This window comes from Vigna unguiculata, chromosome 4 (genome assembly GCF_037176805.1).
Source record: "Vigna unguiculata cultivar grain cowpea cultivar isolate G323 ecotype 2 chromosome 4, ASM3717680v1, whole genome shotgun sequence".
In the NCBI taxonomy this organism is placed as follows: Eukaryota; Viridiplantae; Streptophyta; class Magnoliopsida; order Fabales; family Fabaceae; genus Vigna; species Vigna unguiculata.
The window spans coordinates 29670675-29684724 of NC_140795.1; the positions used below are offsets into that span (position 1 = coordinate 29670675).

At 38.9% G+C, this 14050-nt stretch overlaps 2 protein-coding genes across 2 annotated transcripts; both read left to right on the forward strand.

Annotated features, from left to right (window-relative positions):
* Window positions 1-384: 384 nt before the first annotated feature.
* On the forward strand, window positions 385-1698 carry LOC146886996 (uncharacterized). Its single transcript, XM_085671970.1, has one exon. The coding sequence runs from the start codon at window positions 385-387 to the stop codon at window positions 1696-1698; it is 1314 nt and encodes a 437-aa protein (XP_085528096.1).
* Window positions 1699-11463: 9765 nt separating this feature from the next.
* On the forward strand, window positions 11464-11922 carry LOC146886997 (uncharacterized). Its single transcript, XM_085671971.1, has one exon. It carries the CDS (start codon window positions 11464-11466, stop codon window positions 11920-11922), a length of 459 nt encoding a protein of 152 aa, XP_085528097.1.
* Window positions 11923-14050: the final 2128 nt, after the last annotated feature.

Here is a 14050-nt window from a genome sequence, read left to right on the forward strand (position 1 = left end):
ATGAAGAAGAAATAAGTTTGAAACAAATTGCCTTTGATTTGAGAGCACTACTACGTTGGAAGGAAGATGAAATAATTGCAAGGGAAAGGGAAAAACAAGAAAGAGATAGGTTTTCATCAACTTTTAGATGAAGAGAGGAGGGGAACAAGAAATATGGAAAGGTTGCATGAGAGGATGAGTAATAAGAGTCAACATTTGTACTCCCACACTCCAACACTAGTCACACACTATGATGAAGAAGATAGTAGACTAGTTGACAACTTCTATCAACCTCCTCCTCCTCTAAGAAGAGAAAGAAGAGAGCCTAGGGAACCAAGAGCCATTAGAATAGACCTCCCTCACTTTTATGGGAAAGATGATGTTAAAGCTTATCTGGATTGGGAAATGAAGGTTGAGCAACTCTTTGCTTTCCATCAAATAAGTGAGGAGAGGAAAGTACCCTTAGCTACCCTTAGGTTTCAGGGCAATGCTATATATTGGTGGACTACCCTCGAAAGAGATAGGAGAATCAATCAAAGTCCCGAGGTCAAATATTGGAATGACCTCAAAGGAGCTCTTAGGAGAAGACATATTCCCTCCTACTATCATAGAGAGCTAATGGATAAGCTCCAAAGACTCCATCAAAATAAAATGAAAGTGGAAGAATATAGACAAAAGATGAAGTTATATATGATGAGGGCTGGGATTAGGGAGTCCGAGGATACCACCATTGCAAGGTTTCTTAGTGGCTTAAGTCTTGAGATAAGAGATAGAGTAGAATTGTTGCCCTACCAAGACTTAAATGACTTGGTTCAACTTTGCATAAAGGTAGAGCAACAAATTCTAAGGAAAAATTTTCGAAATGACTACTCTAACTCTTATACCAAGAAAGAATTCAAGAGGGAGGGTAAGCAACTCAAAGAGGAACCCTCCAAAAGTTTCAAGGAAAAGGAGAAACCAAGGGAAGGCACATCTTCACACACTCGCACTAGTGAAATCAAATGTTTCAAGTGTCTTGGTAGAGGTCATGTTGCATCTCAATGCCCCACCAAAAAGACCATGATCTTAAGGGGTGTTGACCACTATAGTACTCAAGATGAGCAAGAAAGTGAGAGTGAGACTTCTAGTGAGGAGTCTAATGATGAGTCTAAGGAAATTGCCTATCCTTTTGAAGGAGACCTCCTAATGATTAGAAGACTTATTAAGAACCAACCCATTCCAAAAGAGCCAACACAAAGAGAGAACATCTTTCATACAAGAAGTAAAATTTTAGAAAATACGTGTTCTCTCATTGTTGATAGTGGTTCATGTTACAACTATTGTAGTACAAGGTTGGTTGATAAGTTGGCTTTGACTATCATTCCCCATCCAAAACCTTACAAACTGCATTGGCTTAATGAAAGTAGGGATTTGACAGTCCAACATCAAGTGAAGGTCAAGTTATCCATAGGGAAATATGAAGATAGTGTGCTATGTGATGTAGTACCTATGGAAGCTTGCCATGTTTTATTGGGAAGACCTTGGCAATTTGACAAGAAAACCATGCATAATGGTCTTACCAATGAAATCACCTTCACTCACAAGGATAGAAAATTTGTCTTACATCCTTTATCACCATCCCAAGTGGTAGAGGATCAAATCCAAATGAGAAAGAAGTTGGAAAAGGAGAGAAAAGAGGATAAAAAAAAAGTCCTCCCTCTCTCCCAAAAAAGTAACTAAAGATGAATCTAAGGTGGGAGAGATTGGTGTTGCTTCTCCCAAGGTCATTCAACATGAGAACATTTTGACTATAAAATCTTTGAACCAAGTTCTCAATGATGAACAACCTTCATGCCTCTTGTTGTGTAAAGGAACACTCACATGCACTGCCACATTTCTTGAACTTAAGAGTCTACCTCCTAAAATTGAAAATCTTTTGAAAGAGTTTGAGGATATATTCTCTAAGGAAGGGCCAATTGGGTTTCCTCCTTTTAGAGGAATTGAGCATCAAATAGATTTAGTGCCTGGGGCAGGTCTTCCAAATAGACCAGCCTATAGGACAAATCCTCAAGAAACAAAGGAGATAGAGTCTCAAGTGCAAGAATTGTTGAAGAAGGGTTGGGTTCAAAAGAGCTTTAGTCCTTGTGTCGTGCCTGTTTTGTTAGTGCCTAAAAAGGATGGAAAGTGGAGAATGTGTTGTGATTGTAGGGCTATAAATAACATCACCATCAAATAGAGGCATCCAATCCCTAGGCTTAATGACATGCTTGATGAGTTGCATGGGTCCCTCATGTTTTCTAAAATTGATCTAAAGAGTGGTTATCACCAAATAAGAATTAAAGAAGCTGATGAGTGGAAAACCGCTTTTAAGACCAAATTTGGACTATATGAGTGGTTGGTGATGCCCTTTGGGCTTACTTATGCACCTAGCACATTCATGAGGCTAATGAATCACGTTCTTGAAGAGTGCATAGGAAAGTTTGTGGTTGTCTACTTTGATGACATTTTGATCTATAGCAAGAGCTTGCATGAGCACATAGACCATCTGAGGTCTGTCCTTACCATCCTTAGGGTAAATAATTTGTTTGCAAATAAAGAGAAATGCACTTTTTGTGTAGATAGTGTTATTTTCTTAGGTTTTGTAGTAAATAAAAATGGGGTCCATGTTGACCCTTCAAAAATAAAGGCCATCCAAGAATGGCCTACTCCTAAAAATGTTGGAGAGGTTAGGAGCTTCCATGGTTTGGCAAGCTTTTATAGGAGGTTTGTTCCTAACTTCTCTACTTTGGCTTCACCCCTCAATGAACTTTTCAAGAAAGATGTATCTTTTAATTGGGGTGAAAAACAAGAGTTTTCTTTTCAACAACTCAAGGAAAAGCTCACCAATGCACCCATTCTAGCTTTACCAAACTTTTCAAAAACCTTTGAGCTAGAGTGTGATGCATCCGGTGTAGGAATAGGTGTTGTGTTGTTGCAAGGAGGGCACCCAATTGCTTATTTTAGTGAAAAAATTCATGGTGCCTCCCTCAACTATCCCACCTATGATAAGGAATTGTATGCCTTAGTTAGGGCCCTTCAAACTTGGGAACACTACCTTGTGTCCAAAGAGTTTGTCATTCATAGTGACCATGCGTCGCTAAAATATTTGAAGGGCCAACACAAGCTGAATAAAAGACATGCTAAGTGGATGGAATTCTTGGAACAATTTCCTTATGTGATAAAGTACAAGAAGGGCAAAAGTAATATGGTGGTTGATGCCATGTCTAAAAGACACACCTTGTTTTCAAAATTGGGAGCCCAAATTCTTGGATTTGATCACATTCTAGAAATGTATAATCAAGATTCTGAGTTTTCCTCTACTTATGCTGAATGTATGGAAAGACCTCAAGGAGGTTTCTATGTGAAGGAGGGGTATTTGTTTAAAGAAGGAAAAATTTGTATTCCCCAAGGTTCACAAAGAAAACTCCTTGTTCAAGAAACACATGAAGGGGGATTAATGGGTCATTTTGGGGTAGAAAAAACCCTAGGTCTTTTAAAAGAGAAATTCTTTTGGCCCCATATGAGGAAGGATGTCCAAAGGCATTGTAATAGATGTATTTCCTGCTTACAATCTAAGTCTAAAACAATGCCTCATGGATTATACACCCCCTTGCTTGTTGCTTCAGCCCCTTGGGAAGATATAAGTATGGATTTTGTCTTAGGACTCCCAAGAACACAAAGGGGTTTTGATTCCATTTTTGTGGTGGTAGATCGCTTTAGCAAAATGACACACTTTATACCTTGCCACAAAGTGGATGATGCTAGCAACATTGCTAGGCTTTTCTTTAGAGATGTGGTCAAGCTTCATGGTATACCCCGCACCATAGTTTCTAATAGAGACACCAAGTTCCTTAGCCACTTTTGGAAAGCACTTTGGTCAAGGTTAGGAACTAAGCTTAATTTCTCTACTTCATGTCACCCACAAACTGATGGGCAAACTAAAGTTGTTAATAGGTCTATGTCTATTATGTTAAGGGCAATTTTGAAAGGGAACCACAAATCTTGGGATGAATGTCTTCCCCATATTGAGTTTGCCTACAACAGAGTAGTTCATAGGACTACTAAAATCTCTCCATTTGAAGCTGTTTATGGCTTTAATCCTCTCACTCCCATGGACTTGCTACCACTTCCTACATCTTTTGATTTTATTCCTAAAGAAGGGATGGTAAAATATGATTTTGTTAAGAAAATGCATGAAAAGATTAAAAGCAAAATCCAGCAACAAACAGAAAGGTATGCTAAGTACAACAATAAGGGGAAGAGCGAAATGATTTTTGAAGAAGGGGATTGGGTGTGGCTACACCTTAGAAAAGATACATTTCCTAAGCAAAGGAATTCTAAACTTAGCCCTCGAGGTGATGGTCCCTTTAAAGTGCTGAAAAGAGTAAATGATAATGCGTATAGGCTAGAGTTGCCTGATGGCTATGATGTGCATGCCACCTTTAATGTTGCTGACTTAATACCTTTTGCAGGTGGTACATATGATGAGGCAGAGACTACAGATTTGAGGACAAATCCTTCTCAAGAGGGAGGGGATGATGAGATGCTTCGAGCCAAGGGACCTACAACAAGAGTCATGGCTAGGGGAATACAAGAGGAATGGGCCTTAAATGCGCATGCAAGGCCTAAGATGAACTTCACGTGGGCCAAGGAAGATGTGAAGACCTAGCCAAGGACATTTTACTTCTAAATACTAGATTAGGATTTTATTTTGGGCTTTGTATTTTGGGCCCGGTACAATAGGGTTATCTTTGGGCCATGTATTGGGCTTTAGAAGTAATTTTGGACCAAAGAGGGGAATTGGGCCAAATGGGCCAAGAGTAGTGTGTCTACTCTAGAAAAGCCTAGAAGCTTCTCAAACTTGCTCTCCAAGGATGAGAGTTAGCTTCCCATGGCAAGACAAGTTTGACTTGCTTAGGTAGCAAGTCACACCTCCCACATGCTCTTTTTTGGCAAAATTCAACTTTCTAGACTCCTTTTTCCCTCCACTTTTTGGAGACTCCTTGGTCTCATTTTAGCCTATAAATAGAAGGCTTAGGAGATGTATATTTCAGCTTAAAATTGAGTAATGAATTGTGTAACGTCCTAGCCGGAAATTACTTATTAAAATAAATAATATAAATAAAATAAGGACCTCATTTATTTATCATCAATTCCCAAAAACGCGGGAAAATTTAAATTTAGAAATCCAACGCGCCATTACAAATAATAAAAAGAAATGAGTCGCATCATTCATATTACCAACAAGAGTGTCTAAAAATTATTACAATTATATCCTTAGTGCAACATAGTAACTAGTAATAAAATCTAGAGATATCCCCATTCTGTCTCTAAGTATCTGCTTGCTAACCTGCATCAACATCTGCTCCCATGTAACAAGTTACATGATCATCGCCACACACACAGATAGGGTGAGCTCATTTAAATAAAAATCAACAATATAATACTAAATACCATATTATCAAATGCAAGCCCGGGTTAGTACACTTTCCCCTTTTCTTTTTACTACCTCACTTCCAACACTTGCCTTTAGACGTTTATCATCTTTATACCCTTTAAGTGAGAACAATGGTCGATCTTCGCTGCACGAGTGTCTACTCGCCACTCCGACTACAGGCCACCACCTGATAGTCCACACGTGGGAATAACTTTGCCACAGCATCTCACCGTGACACCAAGTGGAGCTCCCCGAAACAAACATAAAGTTTGTAGCTGTTCCAGACTACTAAAACTCTATCAGAATACTCTGAAGAGGGCAATCACCCGAACCTCACCGTACGAGCCACAACTCGCACACTCCACTGGACTTCCTAAACCACCAGGTTACAACCTATAGTGGTCACGTGTTATTCCAATACGGGTTACACTCGTAACTGGACCCCCAGCCAAAGCCTCGCATCATGTACATCACCTAAAGCAGTGTAGAACCTTTCCTCGCGCACTATCACGAAATCAAAACCGCCTGCCGCGCATCACACGCCGCTAGGCGGAACTTAGCTCCAGACTGCTTGGCGGGTATCACACACCGCCAAGCGCCACGCGCCTGCAGAATCACCTCTGCATCGTCACCGCCTGGCGTCCTCCGCCCTACCGCCAGGCGCCAGTCTCCTTCCAGCCCCTCTGTAGTTCCAGTCCGCTTGGCGGAACCCTCCCTATCGCCAGGTGCCACGCGTCAACAGTGGCCACTGCCACTGATTTGTGTTTCGTCCGCTTGGCGGCTCGCTCACACCGTCAGGCGCTATACTAGTAGCACTCTGCTACTGGTTTTGGGCACTTTAAACAAATCTCAAAACATACCACACACCAAGGTAGAGCGCAATTATGTCACAACAGGCACAATTCTACTCCATGTTATCATTCACACCACTTTGTCATGCAATCAATAACTACCATTGTTACACACACCTCTCAAAGTTGAATCAACCTATATGATATTTTAGCTATACTCTTAATAACATAACTTTCATGCATTTGGACCTGTTCACCAAACTAAATTTACACTTTACACACTCCATTTGGCATTTTTCTCATCTTATAAACATACCAACTTTTCACAAAAGTTAAACAACAAAATTTGCAATGTATCTCATACTTAGATGACTCAAATATTGTACATGCAATCCAAATCACACCAATATCACTTTCAGACATCTATCCATATTTTCCACAATTAAATGCCACATTATATTTCATGCTCATCATTTTTATCTTTTTGACCCAACCAAAACCACCCAATTCCCGTACACTCTATCATGTAGTAGTAAACTCTAATATACCCATCATACAAAGATCATCTACTTTCATTTGAACATTATTCATACATACATTCCAACATATTCATATTTGACCAATTCGATGCTTTACCATCACCAACCACAACATAATCATCATTTCCCAACTCATTTCACGAACTCAGCAACCCATCGCACATGCCCTAGCATACATTTTAAAACCCATAGACATATGAAAAAACAATCTCGTGATTTTAAACAATTATCAATTATTCTTACAACCCATGTTACGCAGATGCTTACACAACCACATTTCTGATTAGTTCGAAATAACATCTATCCCCTCAACCTGAGTATTCATCAAGCAAACTAAATTCCATCCCATTCCCAATATAAACCTGACACCCAATTTTCAATCAAAAGTCACGCCTTGCAACAAAATCAATGTAAGCAAAGTCTATCAAGCATCACAATTCACACTCGAGCATACAAAAATCACAGTTCCATCCCAAGTACCCAAAAAAATATCAAAATGGCCAAAAACAGTATAACTGTGTTCGTGCCGCCTGGTGGTTCATCACTGCTACCCAGAAACTAGGTCTGGTACTTGTGTCGCCTGGCGGTCATGCGCGACCCACCAGGCAGTTTCTGGAAAAATTCCAGAAACCCGATTTCATCTCTGATTTTCATGTAAGTTGTCATCCCAACCCCGCATGTTTCACGATTGAATCAAAAATAAATCACAACAACATCAAACACACAATAGGAACTCCCCTAACTTGGATTTTCCTTAGCTTCGCCTTGACTCTCGCAAGCTTTCCCTTGACCACCAATGTCTTCCTTCTCCTTTCTCTCGAGACAGCCCTCAAGCTTCACTCAAAACTCACCCAAAACCCACCAATTCGTGCTCTCTACTGTACCCACACTGATAACCTCACCAAACCCTTTCTCCTTCTCCTAATTAGCTTTTTATTGAGTCCTTAAAATGGTTAAATTACCTTAAAACGAATTTTGCAATTAATCTATCATTAATCTCCCTTAATGGTCTATTACCTTCTATTTTCCCAGCCACCCTTGCTGCCATACACCCTAGGGTTTACGTGCCTTTTCATGTGCATGCTAGAGTAAATTTTAGCAAAAAGAAAATACTTTGTTCAAACCAAGGTTTGAACCCATCACCACACAATTCCACTTAAAATGTACAACCAATTCAACCAAGTCCTATTACATGATAATATTCACACATCAAATATTATATCCTTACCTATCACACCCAAGCATCTAAAAAAAATATTAAGAATTAAATAACACAAACTACTATCAACCATTTGAGCTAGTACTTTTCCACATCATGAAGGTTAGTATTTAATGCCATAAAGGCTTCTCCTACCCGCATTTATTAAATAATTATTTATTTAATTATTTAAATTTCGTGGGTCTTACAAATTGCTGCCCAAATTTGTGCACAAATCTCTTTTGAGCTCACCTTAGAGTAAACTCTTCTCTAGTTTACTCTAGTCTTCTTCCTTAGGAGTTGGCCTCACCTCTCTTAAGAATCCTTTCACCTACACCACACCAAACACCTTAAGCTTCTTTCCTTCATGCTTCCGCATCCAACACCATCCATCGAGCCTCCATTCTACATGCAAGCTTCAATGGAGACAAGAAGAAGCCATCATGATGGCTTGGAGTAATTGAAGATATAGTCCTAGAGTAAGAATTAAAATGGTCGAGTTAGCTTAAGACTTGATGCATTACCTATTCTAAGACTTGTATAAATCTAAATGGTGACAAAGTATGGATTGGGGATTTGGGTAAGCTAGGTTTGAGAGGTCCAGAACTTGACCGAATGTGATTGGGTCTAGATTAAGATTGGCGTGTTGGTAACTACATAAATAGTAGTAAATGGAAAGTTAAACCTAAGTTAATATTGAGATGGGTGTAAGTGGTGACTTACCTGAGAACATTTGTCATAGAGTGAGTTGGGAATGGCTGAAATGACTAGAGTCAAGATTAAGGAATAGGCACTGCGAGTGCATTGTGGTATGGTAGTGATGGATAAGATTAACTTAATAAAGCCAATTTGGTAGACCTGGGTGGTTGAATTTAGATAAAATTAGGGGATTTGATAGTAAGTTAGCCAATGGAAAGGTAACTCCATAAAACTGGAGAAACATCTTGTGAGACTTGATGCTTGGGTTGAGGGATCTAATTTGTGCAGGATTGCAAAGAAACCAGAGTTGTACCAGTTCTGATACAGTGCCTGGCGGTGGTTATAGACCGCTAGGCGATTTCAGCAGTGTTAGTGAGGTCTGGTGCGAATTTTGCCTGGCGGGGAAGGTGGTTTCACCTGGCGGTTACGGCAAAATCAGTGGGTTTTTAGTGTGGATGCGCTCGGCGGTGAGAATTGTTCCGCCAGGCGGTGTCTTTAATTGTTGGTGGTTTTGAGGCGTTGGCGCTTGGCGGTACGTGTCCCCCACCAGGCGATTTGGGTTTAGGGTTTAGGGTTTAGAGTTTAGGGTTTAGGGTTTAGGGTTTAGGGTTTAGGGTTTAGGGTTTAGGGTTCACATGTTATAAATCATATCAAACTTTAAAGAATGATATTCATACATAATGAAATTGTATTAATATTTTAGCGGTTCAAGAATCCATCACCTCTACTAGATGAAATTATCCATGCACTAAGATAGGAGTGGGCAACATATCTATTGGAAAGATGAAGTTCATACCACAGGAATTAGAACACCTTTCAAAAACTTTGTTGTATAAAAATATCATGTTCAAACTTTTAGTTTGGTGTTATTAGTTTAGAATATATGTTGAAACTTAAGTGTTATTAGATATAACTGTAACACCATAAATTGTGCTGAAATTATTATGAAATTGTTCTACGAATTTGCTGATATTCAGGTGTGGGAATGTTGTTAAAACAGTCAAATTAAAAAAAAAAGAGCAGGTTGACGTGTGGTGGTGCTCTGACTCACATTATTTAACGTCTGAGCTTACCATGCCCGACGTTATTTAACATCTGTCAGAACCCAACAAAAGTCAAACTGCTCTGTTTTTTGGCTCCATTTAGCGCGAAAATTGACTTTTGTTGCTTTTGGCCCCGACATTGGATAACATCAGACACCTATTGCCCCGACGTTAAGTGACATCTACTCTGTGTTCTGACGTTATTTTGACGTCACCCAGTACGATGTCGATGTTTGGGCAGATGTCAAAGGTCGAAAATATCGGACGTTAAAAGGCTTTTTTGTGTTCGTGACAAGTTCTAAATGATTATACAAACATGCTCAATGTTGCAAATGTCACCAAAACCTGCAAGATCATGAAAAAGATGATTAAAGAACAAGTTCTTTAACCTTTAAAATGAAAATGCAAGAGAGAAAGGTTAGAGAAAAGAGGAGACCACGAGATTTTTATACTGATTTACTCAAACCTGAGCTACATGCAATTTGTCAAGACAACCTGAGCTTGACGTTTCACTATTTCAAAAGATTTACAAACTATCCACCCTTACACTTTCAAAATATGCAAAAACACCACAAAAGACTCTTGAATCACACAAGAATCACACCAGCACAACAAGAACCCTCTTGCAGACTTGGAAACCCACCAAGCACACACACAAAGCTTGAGAAAGATCAAACCTCAGTGGTGGCACAACCCAGCCTACCACAAACCACTTTCTCCAAGCTTCAAACCAAGCCAAAAGCTCAAAGAATTGATCCAAGACCAATCTTCAATTGTTGCATACTATATCATCACGACGGAGATAGTTTCCAAAACAAATTCGTTGCTATAAAATGATCAACTTACCTCTCTTTCGAAAATCACAGCTTTTATAGTCAAACTGTTATGAAATTCAACAGGTTGATTTCCAAATCAATCAGTTGATTTCACTTGACTTAAGTGAAATCAGTCGATTAAAAACTAAATCAACTGATTGAATTTGTTGCAATTTAAGACTACTGCAGTCAACCCTTTTACCTGTTAAAAAACCATTCAACATACTAAAAGAGACATTTTAACCTACTGAAAAACCATTCAACAGATTAAAAGACACACCTAAGACCAAATACATCTAATTAATGCTACAAGGTCTATAATATGAATTACAAACATCAAATACACTTTCTTAATGATGTAACAATGTGGAGAACACATGTTCTAGCCTTGATCAACATGAATATCATCAAATCTCCTTTCTTTCACCAATGTAGGCTTCATTCCAATGTTAATGGCTTCAAGATAGTTCAAAAGAGCTTTATTCAATCTTCATCAAATCTTCAAGAAGCAAACCACCTTGGCTTCTCATGTCAACAGGAGGGACAGCCCAAAACCCTCTGGCAGTTCCAGAGGAGGCTCTAGCATTGGCAAGTGCTATTTATGTGATCAAACTAGACACTATGCACGTCACTGTCCTAACAAGAAACCAGTTGGAGGTGTGCCACTCAAGAAAACCGTTGGGGATTGGCCTAAAGCACCAGGGCGTGTGTTCGCCTTGGCGACTACCGAGGTAACCCAGTCAAGTAACCTGGTGCAGCATTCTTGTTTGTTGTTTGGTCACGAGGTTGTTATGTTTTTTGATTCAGGGCCCACCCATTCATTTGTGTCTAATGATTGCGTGAGGAGGCTTAGACTTGTGCTGTGAGAGCTGAGGTGTGAGCTAATAGTTGCGACACTAGCGTCTGGCGAGGTATCTACCACTTCTGTGTGCGTGGGATGCCTTATGGAAGTGGCAGGCCGCAAGTTCAAGGTGAATCTCATCTGCTTGCCAATGGAGGGTCTGAACGTGATTTTGGGGATTGACTTGCTGTCGAGCAACCATATTGTTATCGATTGCGCATGTCGTAGTGTGGTATTCCCAGAGACAGTAGAACTAGAGTTGATCTCAGCTCAAAAGGCGATGAAGGAGGTAGAAGCTGGAGCTACTTGTTTCATGATTGTCGCTCAAAGAGAGAAAAAGAGTACAACTAAGCAGATTAGAAGCATACTAGTGGTGGATGAGTATGCAGATGTTTTTCCAGACGAAATACCAAAACTACCGCTCAGCAGGGATGTGGATTTCACTATTGATCTCATCCTTGGAGCTGGTCTAATGTCCATGGCACTGTATCGGATGACACTAGCAGAATTGGCTAAATTGAAGAAGCAAATAGAAGACCTGTTTGAGAAGAAGTTCATCTAACCTAGTGCATCACCTTTGGGGAGCATCTGTACTCTTGGTAAAGAAGAAAGACGACAGTTCAAGGTTGTGTGTTGACTACCGTCAGTTGAATAAACTGATCATGAAGAATAAGTACCCACTGTCGAGAAATGACGATCTGTTGAATCAGCTGAGGGGAGCTATAGTGTTCTCTAAAATAGACTTGATGTTTGGATATCACCAGATCTTAGTTAAACCAGATCCATATCAGTGGTTAATATATTACATCGATCTATAAAAAATTAAGTGTCCAACACCTGACCAACCACATCAAATAAATCCTGCAATCATTAACAATATTCTAAGAATAAATAACCCATCAACCAGTTACAAAATTTTATGTTGTGAGGCGAAGAATAGTCATGTAAAGGGGTGAATTAACAAGCTGAGACGAGGGATATAGACCAGAACTTGCAACAATATACAATAGTTCTGTCAAAGAGTAGGGACATGTTACAAACAAATCACCAATGCACCACCAAATTTCATTTGTGCCAAGAGAGATTGGAAGAAATCACATTACAAAGTAACCACTGGAGCCAATAATCTTTTCCATAAAGGTAAACATTAAAGTTGTTTGTTCTAAGAAAATCATCTTTACTGTTGTTTCTTGTTTTTAACACAGACACAAAAAAAAATAGATATATACAGTTCGTTTCTTACTTTCACTTACACTGTTTCTTATACAAACAAATTTCATTAAAAAAAAGGAAGTAAAAATACACAATACTTTCATAATTATTTGTGGAAAGGGGAACTTAAGAAAACTTCTCAGATTTGACATTTTTGTCAAGAGTATTTCTTTTTTTTTTTTTGGAAAACTAGAGCTCCATGGTCAGGTGTTCCATTGGCATCCCTTAAATGTGTGAACTAAGACAATCCTACTAGAGTAAGCAACACTCCATTCTAAAACAAATTGGTATTAACCAAAGAAGTTGCCATATATATATATATATATATATATATATAAATATAAAAAAAAGTTTCACTCAAAGACTTGATGTATACAAAGTGGGACCTCTAAATATTTCTCATATAATTTGTACTGTCAGCTTTTATAGAAGTCTTTTCATTTAATGTCATCAAGAAGTGAAATTTACAAGTAGACTTTGCTTTATTAGAGAAACTCAATTAATTTTAACAGCTTTCTTCCGTCATAAATATTTAAGAGTGAAATTTATTCAAACACCACCAAAATTTATAAGTGTTTATGATGAAAGCATTCATGCATAAGTTATTTCTATTATTGAAAATAAATTAAAAGTAAAGTGTTGCATTTGGGATGTAAGTTTAAGTATAATTTATCTTCATAATTTATTTCAAGGAGATGATAACCTGAAAATAGTTTATTAACCTAGTTATAAATTAATTTAAACATTTACAGAAATTGATGAAGGCGTGACCACCTCCTTAAAAGCTCCCTTAAGAAGGATCACTAGAAGCATGTCTAGGTGGCACTTGGTGATTGGAGCACTTGGATGAAGTGGAAGAGAGAGGAAAGCAAAAAGCATAAAGCAAAAGCAAAAGTAGACATGTACCTTGTCTCCTTTTGCCTTTGTGGTTTATGCCTTAGAAGGTCACTTGGTCTCCTTCCTCTTTTGGCCTAGAATCCTCATGGGAATGCCTCCACCAATCACCTTCCTTCACTTGGCCAAGACTCACTCTCACATTAGGTTTAGGGTTTTCTAGTTAATCCTTTTTCATATTTTTGTATTTGCTAAAGGACCCCTATGAACTCCTATTTAAAGGGTGCTCCTTGTCTTGTGATCATTTTGTTATAAACTTTGTGCATTCAACCACCAATTTTCGTGAGCTCTCCTTCCTAGAAGTGAACTTACCTTTGCCTTATCTTGCTTGCAAGTGGCGGCACCATCACTCATCTCTAGGGTTTGGTTGGCTTAGATCCCCCCTATGAGTGACGTGCTTCTTCCATTCTTCATCTTCTATGCTTTCCATTTTTATTGTTTCTTCTTTCATTTTGCTCTTTAAGTGTTGTTATTGCCGTGTGTGTTTAAGCTTGAATCCAACTCTCTTCTTCCTTTCATTAGCTTGAGAAATGAACCTTCACATCTAGATAGCATGCTATCTTAATGTGCAGTGGGAATTTTCA